The sequence below is a fragment of the Schistocerca cancellata genome, chromosome 8 (assembly GCF_023864275.1).
Source record: "Schistocerca cancellata isolate TAMUIC-IGC-003103 chromosome 8, iqSchCanc2.1, whole genome shotgun sequence".
In the NCBI taxonomy this organism is placed as follows: Eukaryota; Metazoa; Arthropoda; class Insecta; order Orthoptera; family Acrididae; genus Schistocerca; species Schistocerca cancellata.
In genome coordinates this window covers 398,543,780-398,556,281 of record NC_064633.1, presented here as the reverse complement: position 1 = coordinate 398,556,281, position 12,502 = coordinate 398,543,780, and the positions used below count along the sequence as shown (strand labels likewise).

Here is a 12,502-nt window from a genome sequence, read left to right as displayed (position 1 = left end):
TGTCTTACTCCGCTCCAAATACACACAAAAGAACACTGTGACATTTATCCTGGCGGCGCCAACTTCGCCAAGAGCAAAACAAATTAATCCCATTTTTCGGAACACACTGGGGGGACTCTGTTCCTTCATAAGCATCTGTTGCCAAGTGGACAAATAAGTTTAAATTTCGTTCCGACATCTGCATCTATCTACATCTACATCTATACTCTGCAAACCACCGTGAGGTGCGTGGCAGGGGTACGTCCCACTGTACCATTTATTAGGATTTCTTCCTGTTCCATTCATGTATGGAGCGCGGAGAGAATGACTGTTTGAATGCCCCTGTACGTGCAGTAATTATTAGTAATGTTATCCTCACGATCCCTATGTGAGCGTTACGAAGAGTGTTGTAGTATATACCTAGATTAATCATTGAAGATACGTTCTTAAAACTTTGTTAATGGACTTTCTTGTGATAGTGGTCAGCCCAGATGTGCCACCACCCCAGGAATTACTAAGAAAGTGCATGAAATGCATGTCTGTGTGATAAGCGGTGTTTCTTACAAATCGTTGTTCGAGAAAAGTATCACAGATTTTACAACATCGTAATACCAAAGAAATTATTTTTGAAGGATGTAAAGATATGCGCGTCACGTCTATGATGTGTATTGTTTTGGGTTATTTCTACGTCCAAATTTATTAAAATTCAAAATCGATGTGTATTTGTAATTAAAATTTATATTTCATATTAACACTTCGACAGAAATGAAAAAAATTATAGCTCTACGGCTAGGACTGTTTGAAGTATTACACGCTGTGCACCACTGATACACAACTTACGTGTGACAATTTAGGAAAAAATATTTAAGGGAAGAGAGTAATGTGTTTTGAAAATATGCTGCCATGCTGGACTCGTGAAGAATATAACACAATTAGGCAGTGACAGCTTTTAAATAATGTCTGGTACGTGATGTGTAACAAATGTGATTCTAGGGGTTCTGATTCTACAATCTCGTTCTGATCCGTAAAGTGACAGGGTTATAGAAAATATGGTTACTTAAGCTTCTATTCCGAGAACACAATCAAAGTAGCAGTTATGTCAGATAAAATGACCAACAGCTTCCGGAGCTACGTAGGACTTGACGATCAGGATCTGCAGGTACTTTCTTGTTTAGAGCACTCCATCATTCGCAGCATAAAAGATTCATTAATTAGTGGATATTTCTTTATCTTTTAACAGAATACTAGTGGAGAGGATTCCATCACCGAGCTAAACCCAAGAATCTTAGCGGGTTGGTAATTATTTAGTACAGCTATGCATTACTTGAAGGTGCTTGTGAAATTACATTGTTGTGAATTTACAGGTGAAGTCGTCATCGCAGAAGCACAGAATGTCTTAATGTTTGCTCCAGTGAGTGAACAGAAACATGGCAAATCTGGAACACTTTATGTCACCAATTTCAAATTATCATTTGTCACCACAGACGATCGGGCACAAGAGGTATATCGTTGTATTTTTTTATGTTTTTATAGGCTGTTGCCTTTTGGGCAACCAATGTACCTTACAATTCAAACAGTTCATTTCGATTAACGTTCTATGAAAACTGTCAATTCGCGGTAGTTATAGGATTCTTTCTAGAAATTGACATGTAGAAACTTTTTCTTGTTTTGTTTTGGTCCAATTTGTCAATTATAAATTGATGGTTTTAGTGTGATTTGCTGGGAGCAGAGGTATTAGTAGGTGTGTGACTGTGGTATAGACTGTTTTACAAAGGTAAGTCTGCACTGCTCTTTTCCCCATGGCAGTCAAAGTGCATAATGTACCATGACATTGTTCACCTATTAATAGCCCCATCAAAAACCTGAACCTACAGGGCTTACACATCGTGTTAGCATTTGATGCTTTGAACATTATATAGTAAAATAACATCATGATGGACAGATTGTAGTGCAATGGGAAAATGTTCTCAGCATGCTGACAACAATATTTAAAATGTTGTGATTGTACCTCAGAACTGACAGAACAGTGAGCATACAGTGCTTGAGAAAAGAACTGTTATTGACTTTCATTTGGCCCCCAAGGGCTAGACTTGCTGAATTATCAAGACCAAAGCTATATTAAATGAAGTATAGTTAATGTACAGTGTTTTATAGTCAGCATGACAATTTTCTTATTAAGTGATTACAGTGCTGATACTGGACCCGGGTATCAGGCATATTGGCCCAACAGTGAAGTAAGTAGCAAATGTTTGATGCCTCCCACAACTTTCTATATCAGTTTTAGCTCACAGATATTGCCGAAGCAGCATTATTTCTAAAGTAGGACTTCAATGCACCTGTGCATTTTATTGCTTGAGCTAAGTGATGTGGCAAAATGAGAAAACACTTTACTCTCATTGGAAGGAAGGTGGTTGAAATCTCTATTGAACCATGTAGGCTTTCTGTAGTTTACTCAAACCACCTAAAGTAAATGCTGGGATAGTTGTTCTGCTTTCAGTGTGTTACTATAGTAATATCTATTTCAACTGTAACTGTATTTACTTGCAAACATTGTGCCTGTCATTTACTCATAAAATGAGACATAAGAAATTGGTAACAACTAGGTTTAGAATTTTACTCTTAGAGTAGATTGATAATTACCTGCACAAGCAGCGTCATAAGAAAAGTTTTCGGTTTACTTCTTTGCCATGTATGAAGTGCATGAGTAATGTGTGTGTGTGTGTGTGTGTGTGTGTGTTGACCAACCATTTGATCTCGCCTACCTTTCCTTAGATTCTTTTGTGACCTAGATATGTCAAATCCAGGCTTTGTCTTATAGCTTGGTGTGATTATACTAATGTGAGGTGTTTCTAAAAATGAATCTTGTTTGGCAAATGAAGCTGTCATCGTATTATTGTCTTTGCACCATGAATGTCCTCCAGATCTCTTACAAAGGAAAATTATTCTGCAAAGTGCTGCGCACCTCATACTATGTTTTGATAACTTGATTTTCAATTATGTAAATGAGTATTCACACACACACACACACACACACACACACACACACACACACACACACACACACTCACACACTCTTTTGTCCGCCGCTCGTGGTCTCGTGGTAGCGTTCTCGCTTCCCGAGCACGGGGTCCCGGGTTCGATTCCCGGCGGGGTCAGGGATTTTCACCTGCCTCGAGGTGACTGGGTGTTTGTGTTGTCCTCATCATTTCATCATCATCCAGGAAAGTGGCGAAATTGGACTGAGCAAAGGTTGGGACATTGTACGGGCGCTGATAACCACGCAGTTGAGCGCCCCACAAACCAAACATCATCATCACCACACTCACACACTCACACTTCACCAGTTCCAGCATTCTCCTCTTGCAAGTACTAAGGCACTGAAATGTATTCAATCCATTCAGAATCTTAATCTTCCCAGACTTATCATCTGGGTTTCCACAGTCCCTGAAGTGCTGAAGCTATTTTAGTTGTCAAGACTAAAGTTTTCAACTTTACAGTTTCCTTAAAATCTCTCCTCTGATATCAAAAGATTGACGTAAATCAAATTATTGCTTTAATGTCACTTTCACAAATTCTAAGTCTTAGTAGTTACAATAGAGAGAGAATACCATTTATCTCTTTGTTGTTTTTGTACCCACATGCTTGACACCTATTGCAGCTGCATCTACACCTACACTCTGCAAACCACTGTGAAGAGCGTGTCAGAGGATATGTACCATTTATTAGGGTTTCTTCCCGTTTCATTGACATATGGAGTGTGGAAAGAATGATTCTTTGAAGTCCTCTGTGCATGCTGTAATTATTCTAAACTTGTCCTCGCGAACCCTATGTGAGTGATACATAGGAGTTGTATATTCCTAGAGTCCTCATTGAAATCTGGTTCTTGAAACTTTGTAAGTAGACTTTCTCTTGCTAGTTTACATCTATCTTTACAAGTCTGCCAGTTCACTTTCTTCAGCATCTCATGACACTATCCCAAAGCTCAAACAAACTCGTGACCATTTGTGCTGCTCTTCTTGCGTACATTCAATATCCCCTGTTAACCTTATTTGGTACAGGTCCCACACACTGGAGCAGTATTGTAGAATGGACTACCTGAGTGATTTGTAAGCAATCTCCTTTGTAGACTGAGTGCACTTGCCCAGTAGTCTACTAGTAAACTGTAATCTACCACCACGACTTAGCCTATGTGATTGTTCCATTTCTTATACCTACCAAGTGTTACATCCAAATATTTGTACGAGTTTTGACTGATTGATATTATAGTCACAGGATACTGTGTTTTTTCATTTTGTGAATTGCACAATTTAAATTTCTGGACATTTAAAGCAAGTTTCCAATCTTTGCGCCACTTTGAAACACCACTTCGAAATTTTATCAAGACCTGACTGAATATTTATGCAGCTTCTTTCAGACTGAACTTCAATATAGATAACTGCATCATCTACAAAAAGTCTGAGGTTACTATTAATATTGCTCGCAAGATCATTAATATACAATATGAACAGCAAGGGTCCCAACAAAGTTCCCTGGGGCACACCTGAAATTTCTGTGTTATAACCAGAGTTAGGATTTTTATGTGCAAATTTCAGATGAAGAAAGGAAGGGAAATGTGCTAAAATGAGGCAAAATGGGAAAAGGGGACTGATTTACTCAAATGATTCAACTAATTCTAGGTTATTGAGCTATAAACAAGTAAGTCAAATCAGTACCCATCAGACGAAGGAAAAATAAACTTGAAGCTGTTGTACTTAAAGACTTTAAGCATTTCTACATATTTAAAAATTAGTCTGTTTCTGTTAGCATTTAGAATGCCTATGTAAATGCTTAAGCTTGTTTCAACATCCACAGAAACCAGTGGTGCAAATTTTGTATTAATTCCAAATGGCATCTCTAGATGTGGGACCAGAGTCAAGTTTGTCTTTGGCAAAGCCATGTAACTGCTCCCTGATGCAAGCAAAATATTCCATTGCCCCTGCCCCTCAAAACATTCTCGGTTTTCTTGCTACGTCAATTTGGGATAAAATCTCAAGCTTTTGACAATAGCCTCCATCATCAGGAGCATTGACTGTCTTCACTGAAGCTGTGGTGGCCTTATATAGTTCATGGACGGCTTCAGATTTGTCAGCTTGTGATTGGTCGGTGATAACATAGTGCCATCGCAGACGGTGCCACCACTTTTTGAGAACGTAAACCCTTCAAGGAATGTCTGTGCTGCTTCTCTGCATCAAGCGCTCGTTTCCATGCATTGCTCAGATAGTATCTGCTATCGTGGTTAAAGTGCTTCTCGCTCATTCTTATTTCAACAGCCTCCTCAATAACAGAATCCCAGTAAGTGGATGCATGAGACAAAATTTTGGTTTCCTCAAACAGTATTTTATGTTTTTTCATGAGGCTTTGCTCCGCAATCGCCGATTTCTCCAGTTCTGTATTTTTAATATGCCATTGGTGTTCTGCACAGCGGTCTGAAATGGTATATTGATTTGAAATCGTATACAAATGGAATTAAACTCACAAGTCATTTCTCAGATAAAACAAGTGTGCTCAGAGAGAGTACTGAAAAGCTACAGGAAAAGAAAAAAATAATAAATTACAGGCATGGTTGGAGGAAAAAGGGATACCCAAAGAGTTTTAATTTACACTAAGAAAAAAGTGCTCTCCTAAATACCCTAACCCTGATTATATCTGTGTACGACTGTGTGTGTGTGTGTGTGTGTGTGTGTGTGTGTGTGTGTTTTGAAACCATGTTCTACATTTTTATGTTACTTTTCATGTGTATGGGGTAAAATAGTAATGCTGTACTTTAATTATACTATGCAACTTTGACTACAAATGTCAACTGGCTACTATATTTCTTGTCGTCCTCTCTTCTTCCAATATGTATGTTTGTTGAGTAGCTCTGTAATCAATGTATGTTCTTCATTACTTTCTGTTTTATTTTGTAGGACTCCTTAAGTCAGCAAAACTCACTTCTAGCAGAAAATGAAGTTTGTCTTTCAAATGTTGATATTGTGTATCAAGTTTTTGGTGACAAGAAAAAGAAATTGATTCCCGGCAGTAATGTGTCCACTAACAAGGTTAAAGGGATATACATAATTTGCAAGGTTGGTACAATTAATTTTTGTACTGTTGAACTTCATACTATTAGAACTCCATACAAGACAGTAATGAATTTTTGTTGTCTTTATTTTCAGAATATGAGGGTACTTTCTTTTAGCTTCAAATTCTCACCTGTAGGGCATGGAAAAATGCTGACAAATGCATTGCTTCATCATGCTTTTCCTTCCAGACATCATTTGTTGTTTGCTTATGATTACAGGTAAGTTGAAGCCTATCTCTCTCTTCCCCCTCTCTCCCCCCTCCCCCCCTCCCCCCCTCCCCCCCCCCCTCTCTCTCTCTCTCTCTCTCTCTCTCTCTCTCTCTCTCTCTCTCTCTCTCTCTCTCTCTCTCTCTCACACACACACACTCACTCTTGAAGCAAGCACATTAAGATTGGTCAATGTGAAGACATGACAGAATGGCTGACAGGAGCTATCTTGTTTGGACATGTCCATTACTGCCAGTTGAATAAAGTTGTCCGGTTTCATGTATCAAAGCAGTCGGTCAGTCTACAAGGAATATTGAATCACTCACAGCCATTGAACACTATGTAAGAACAGTGGCTGTAAAAACGCTAATGACAGGTACTAGAGATTGCTTATGATTACAGGTAAGTTGAAGCCTATCTCTCTCTTCCCCCTCTCTCCCCCCCTCTACTACAAGCACACCTCACACACACATGACCGCTAACTCCAGCACTTGGGCCGGAATGCAACATCATGTGAGATGCAAGCAGCAATACTGGTGTGTGTGTGTGGGGATGCCTTGACAATGACAATTGCTTTAAAATTCAGTGTGAATTGCTGATATCAATCAATGCGGGTCCACCTCTACCAGTTTCTGGGCAAATATTGCGAGAGGAACCGCATACAGTGTCTTTTGTAACATTTTCTGCTACTGCTGCAGAAACTGACAGAGTAAATCTTGACTGCTGTGTGTACACTGAATTGGTTTTAATCAAACTTGAACTTGGCACACATGTCATGTGTTGTCTGGAAAGAATCGTTGTGAGGGTAAGAACTACCTACGTGTGAAAGGGGTGTGTTGAAAAAAGCAGTGTAGCCTATATGAGAATGAGAGCACTTAGTGACCTACAACAAATTTTACCCATAATTTCAAACCTTTATGACACTTTTTATCGTTGACAATCCCCACAAAATGATGAAAAGAAAAAACTTAATCAATTACTACATTTCCCCTGTTCTTGCAGTAAAACTGCCCCATGAAGTGTGACTTTTAATTTATTACTTTTTTACTACTAAATGCATTTGTGATACTTTTTTTGCATATGGTATTTACGTATGCCACTGAATATATTAGCAAAATTATGTTAGTGTATGACACACACATTTCAGGAAATGTGACATCCTAACACAGAGATACATGAAAAACTGCAGCATCATGCATGGGGAGGAGATGATAGGACAGTGAAGGTGGAAACTGTTGGATGCAGGATGTGGGAACAGTTTGTTACCGTTGGTCTCATCTCCCACCGTGTTTATTTGCAGCCCTCTGCCAACGCATCTGTCTATCTTTCCATGCTCCACTCCTGTTTTGTTCCTCTTTTCCCCACCTCCCTGCCCCTCAGCCTCCTGATACTGTGCCTGTTGGCAGTCTAGTCCGTGCACACTCCAGCAGACAGCGTTCATCTCTCTTCCCACCTCTACTCTACTACCCCCTCCCCCCCCCCCCCCCCCCACACACACACACCAGTATTGCTGCTTGCATCTCACATGATGTTGCATTCCGGCCCGAGTGCTGGAGTTAGCGGTCATGTGTGTGTGAGGTGTGCTTGTAGTAGTAGTAGCAGCAGCACTCTTATCATTTCCTACAATGTATGGAGATAGTAATTCAGACTGGAGGTGGCTTTGTGATGTTTTGATGATACATACTATGACTAGGGCCCATTCATTCAAGTTACTGTGAGCATGAACCAGGATATTTATTTCAGCACTTATGGTGACCAAATGTTGCCTTTCTTCCTCATCTTAATCTGTGGATACTCCCATCTTTCAAGATGACAACAGCTGTGCTCACAGGGGTGCACACATACATTCCTGGTTTGACAAACATTCAGGCACCCTATCATACATCAACTGACTTGCTAAATCATCGAACAGAAAATATCTGAGGCTACTTGGAACAGTGACTGAAACATATCAATCAGTATTCCTGTGATTCAATAGCTCTTCAAGAAAATTGTGTCCCCTCTTCTTCCATGGGAAATGGAAAATACTTGGAGATCATGATGAACAAAGTTGATCAAAGATGCACAAGCCTACCACACTTGAAAGTAAGACTTCTGATGATAGCTCCTGCCCGTGAAGATGTTTCAGTTAAAGAGTGCACAGTGTCCATTATCTCTACTGATCGTCGGAAACAGTGGCTGTTCCTGAATTGCCCATAAGCCCACCAACAAACAGTAATACTTATATTTTGACAGTTGCCATACCTTCCATGTCAAATGTCCCCTCCTATGCAGCCTTGGCATTCGAGGCAAACATATTTGTTCAGATGCAGACTGTTTACAGCAATATACCACCACTCTCACTTCAGCCTTCACTGGGCATAATTAATCACAGCCTAGGCCAAAAAACAGATTTCCTGGGCCATCATTCCTGGTACTACTGACCCCTCTAATAAACAACTTCGGAGCATCTCACTTCTCATCCAGTATTATCCTACGGCTCCTACCCCTATTATCATCCCCAGTGCAAGACTTGCCCTGTGCACCCTCCTACCACCACCTATTACAGCCCTGTAACTGGCAAAACATACACTGTCAAAAGGAGAGTCTCCTGTGAAACGACACGTCGTATACCAGCCATTATGTAAACACTGTTCAGCGTTTTACATTGGCATGGCTACCACCCAGTTGTCAAAAAGGGTGAATGGACATAGGCAGAGGGTGTATGCAGGTAACACGCGGTATCCTGTTGCAGAGCATGCTGTACTACACGAGTCATGACCTCGGTGCCTGTTTCACCACACACGCCATATGGATTCTTGCCCCAGACACCACCAGTTTCCCAGATTCGGGAACTAGTACTACAACTGGTCCTTGTTTCTGGTCACCTTCTTGGCCTTAACTTACATTCATTCCTTCCATCTCAACATTTATTGACAGTAACTATTCCTTTCTTCACTCAAATTTATTATCTACATCTTTCATTTTATGACTTGTATATTTTTCGCCCCCCTTCCACTTATGTTACATACAATGCACTTCGCTTTTTACTCGTATTAACTTGTGGATGATTTTTTAGTAGTAATCTCTGTCTTGCGTGTTACCCTGTCTTTCACCTTTAAGCTCTCAGGATTTCAAATCTTGCCCAATGCAGTCCCAACAATCAGTCTTTCCATCTCATCCTGTCTGGTAAGTCTCCCCTAATACGCGGTTCTGGGTGACTTTTCTGAACTGTACCCCTGTCCCCTTAACCTCTCCAGTCCTTTTCCTTCACCCTCTTCCATCCCCTTCAATGCTTCTACCAGAAGGAGGAGCCAAGGAGCCAATGGCTCTGAAAGCTTGTGAAAGTTCAATCCTTGTGTGTGTGTGTGTGTGTGTGTGTGTGTGTGTGTGTGTGTGTGTTCCCCTGCTGTCACTTGGTGAATATACTCCTTCATTATAGTTTATTTCTCAGTGCTAGTGGCTGCGTATCATAAAATGTCTTGACCTTTACTGTTTCTTTGGCTCTGGCAAACTAAATGGTGAGTGAGACTTCTAACGTGAGTGACATATCCCAACTCCGTCATAAATTCCTCATCTGATTTCTGTAAACTTTGTTCAACTATCATTGAATCAACCATCTTTCCTCTAGCTTCATAGTATTGCAGTGCTATCACATACATATAAATTGTCCCGAAAGGATGGATCAAAACTGGTAATATACACTGATCGTGAACTTTCAGTTTCACACTTGGAAGCTCAGTTTTTAAAACACTGTGCAGTATACCATATGTGTTGTAGGCCACTTTTATTTTTCTGTATATTTCTTTTTCTGCCTTTGCACTCATTGTATTTAACTATCCTCATTGTCTTTAATTGCCCTGATTACAACAATTTGTCAGGTAGCTCTATAATCCAGTTACTAATTTGTACATTTTTCTTGTCAGTCTGTTGATTATAGATTGTTTTCTTCTTATTGTGATTTATTTTCAAGCTTAGCTCCAAACTTCCCGAAGGGTTCCGTCTTGCTTGATTTTTTTTTAAGTTTCACCCTGGTGCAAGGTGGACAAGACCTCAGAAAATGCAAGGAAATCTTCATAGAAAAAAGTTCTGAATGCAAAGCAAAAGCCCAAATGCCATTGATTGGCTGGACTTACTATCCACAGAATAACTAGCTATTAGTTTACAATGGGCTTTACAGTCTGGTACCTTTCTGTAGACACTCTGTGCATACTGTCTCATTTCCTGGGATGTAAATCAGATACATGTTGATTATGTTATGTTTTCCTTTGCATGCTCTGTGGTTCTGTAGTGGATAATCAAATAGTAAAAATAATATATAACTTTGTTGCTGTATTTGCAGCATCAGTTGATTTGAATGTAAAAATATATACAGATACAAGAGATTTATGAATCTGTCACTCTTCAATACAATGTCTGTTCAGAAGATGTCGAGCCCTGGCCACTATGAAAGTGTGTTAAAGTTATTCAACTGGCAAACATAACGAATGGGTTCAGTGTATGAATGTTTGAACTTAAAGTACACCAACTGTTGGATCTTGAGAGAGAGGGGTGCTTGCACCTCATTGTCAGCGATGTAATTGTTCATGGCAATACCCAAATGCTGCAATGGCAGGTATAGGAAACATGGGAGCATAACTGGTGGTGCACCTATTGAAAAGTGTGGCAGACTGGATCACAACTGAAACCGCAGAGTACTGTTGGAAAGACCACACCATGCAACTTAACTAGGAAGGGATCCATGGCGCAGTACACAATGTTGCAGACTCGGAGGAAACACTCGTGGTGAGGCAAGCACGTCTAATAAGACCTTGTGTCATTTCACAATGCTCCAGGAGTACCTCAGACATAAAAAAATATGATCATCTGAAACCAGAACTGTACTGCTATTTCAACTAATAAATGCTAACTTCATTTTTGATGATTCCTAATTTGAACTGATCACTCTTGCTCAGTTATAAAAGCCGTTGAGGATACTAATGCCACCCAAACTCTTATATATTTCATAAAATGCTATTGTACCTTCGTGACTTATGCTGTTAATTAACTTTATCATTTAGTTGTTGAAAGTTGTCTGTTCTAGAGGAAAACCATACAGTGTCATCAGCGAGAGAAAGGTAATTCGTGTATGTTCCATTGACACACATTTCTTTTTTTTTTTTATTTAAGTAATGAAAACTTTCTCTAGGGCTGCTGAGAAAAGGTTCTATGATACCTCCACTTGCCATCTCTTCTTCAAGTTTCGAATTTATGAATCTACCTACATATTCTAATTGAAAGCTGTAGCATTCACATGTGTCTCCTTCAGTATAACATCATCTTAACATCTATATCCACCATTGTAACCAAATCTACAGATCACTGTGAAGTGCTTGGAGAGGGTGCTTTCTATTGTACCACATATTAGGGTTTCTTCCTGTTTCATTTGTATATGGGGGGCAGGAAGAACGACTGCTTAAATTCATCTGTGTTTGCTGTAATCAGTCTAACATTGTCTTTTGAGACCTTGTGGAAGTATATATAGGCGGCTGTACTATATTCCTTAATTTCTTATTGCATACTGGTTCTTGAAGATACATTAGAAAGTGCTTGCAGGATAGTTGGTGTCCATCTTCAAGCATCTGTTATCTCAAGTTTCTCAGCATTTCGGTAACATTCCGCTGTGAGTCAAACAGAGAATGAATCAATGTTGTGTTTCTCAAGGGCTATTAGCAGAGATTTAGTTGAAATTCAAGCCAAGGACTTTCTCAAAATCCATGAACCCCGGTAAAGTAATAATTCATACTCGTTTCTCTAGTTTGTAATTTGTGACCTGACTTGCAGATGGTCCATTGTGCTATGTCCACAACTAAAGCTAATTTGTCCTTTCGCTTGGTTTAAGTCCAGTTTTTTGTACATAGTTACTAATTATTTCTGTGACCAACTTAAATATTATGGAGAAGAGGCTGATAGGTTTGCAGGGTGTTTCTGTAAGAGTGTGCAAAAATGTAACAGGTCTTACAGAATGCTCCATTGAACAATTTGAGGTAGGGAACCTGGGTTTAGAGGAGCCACCTTAAGGAGATATGGAAGTAAACTACATGTAAGTTCTTTATTTCCCACAAGGAAATAAGGACAATGAGCCTGATTACTAGACAGTCGTGATTCAGGTTTTATTTATTTTACTTGTCCATAAGATATCGGATACACATTTTCCCATGACAGAACATACTATGAATCAGCAACAGACCCATTCCG

The 12,502-nt window shown here is 39.6% G+C and overlaps 1 protein-coding gene across 2 annotated transcripts in view; it reads left to right on the top strand.

Moving 5' to 3' along the window:
- The first annotated feature begins 619 nt into the window (after nt 1-619).
- LOC126095768 (myotubularin-related protein 10-B) overlaps nt 620-12,502 on the top strand; it is a 127,219-nt gene continuing 115,336 nt past the window's right edge. For both annotated transcript variants that reach the window (XM_049910574.1, XM_049910575.1), the window contains exons 1-5: nt 620-1,138; nt 1,220-1,271; nt 1,344-1,480; nt 5,925-6,083; nt 6,174-6,298. In XM_049910574.1, the coding sequence (XP_049766531.1) occupies nt 1,076-1,138; nt 1,220-1,271; nt 1,344-1,480; nt 5,925-6,083; nt 6,174-6,298 (536 nt within the window). In that variant the 5' untranslated portion in view covers nt 620-1,075. The remainder of the gene's footprint in view (nt 1,139-1,219; nt 1,272-1,343; nt 1,481-5,924; nt 6,084-6,173; nt 6,299-12,502) is intronic.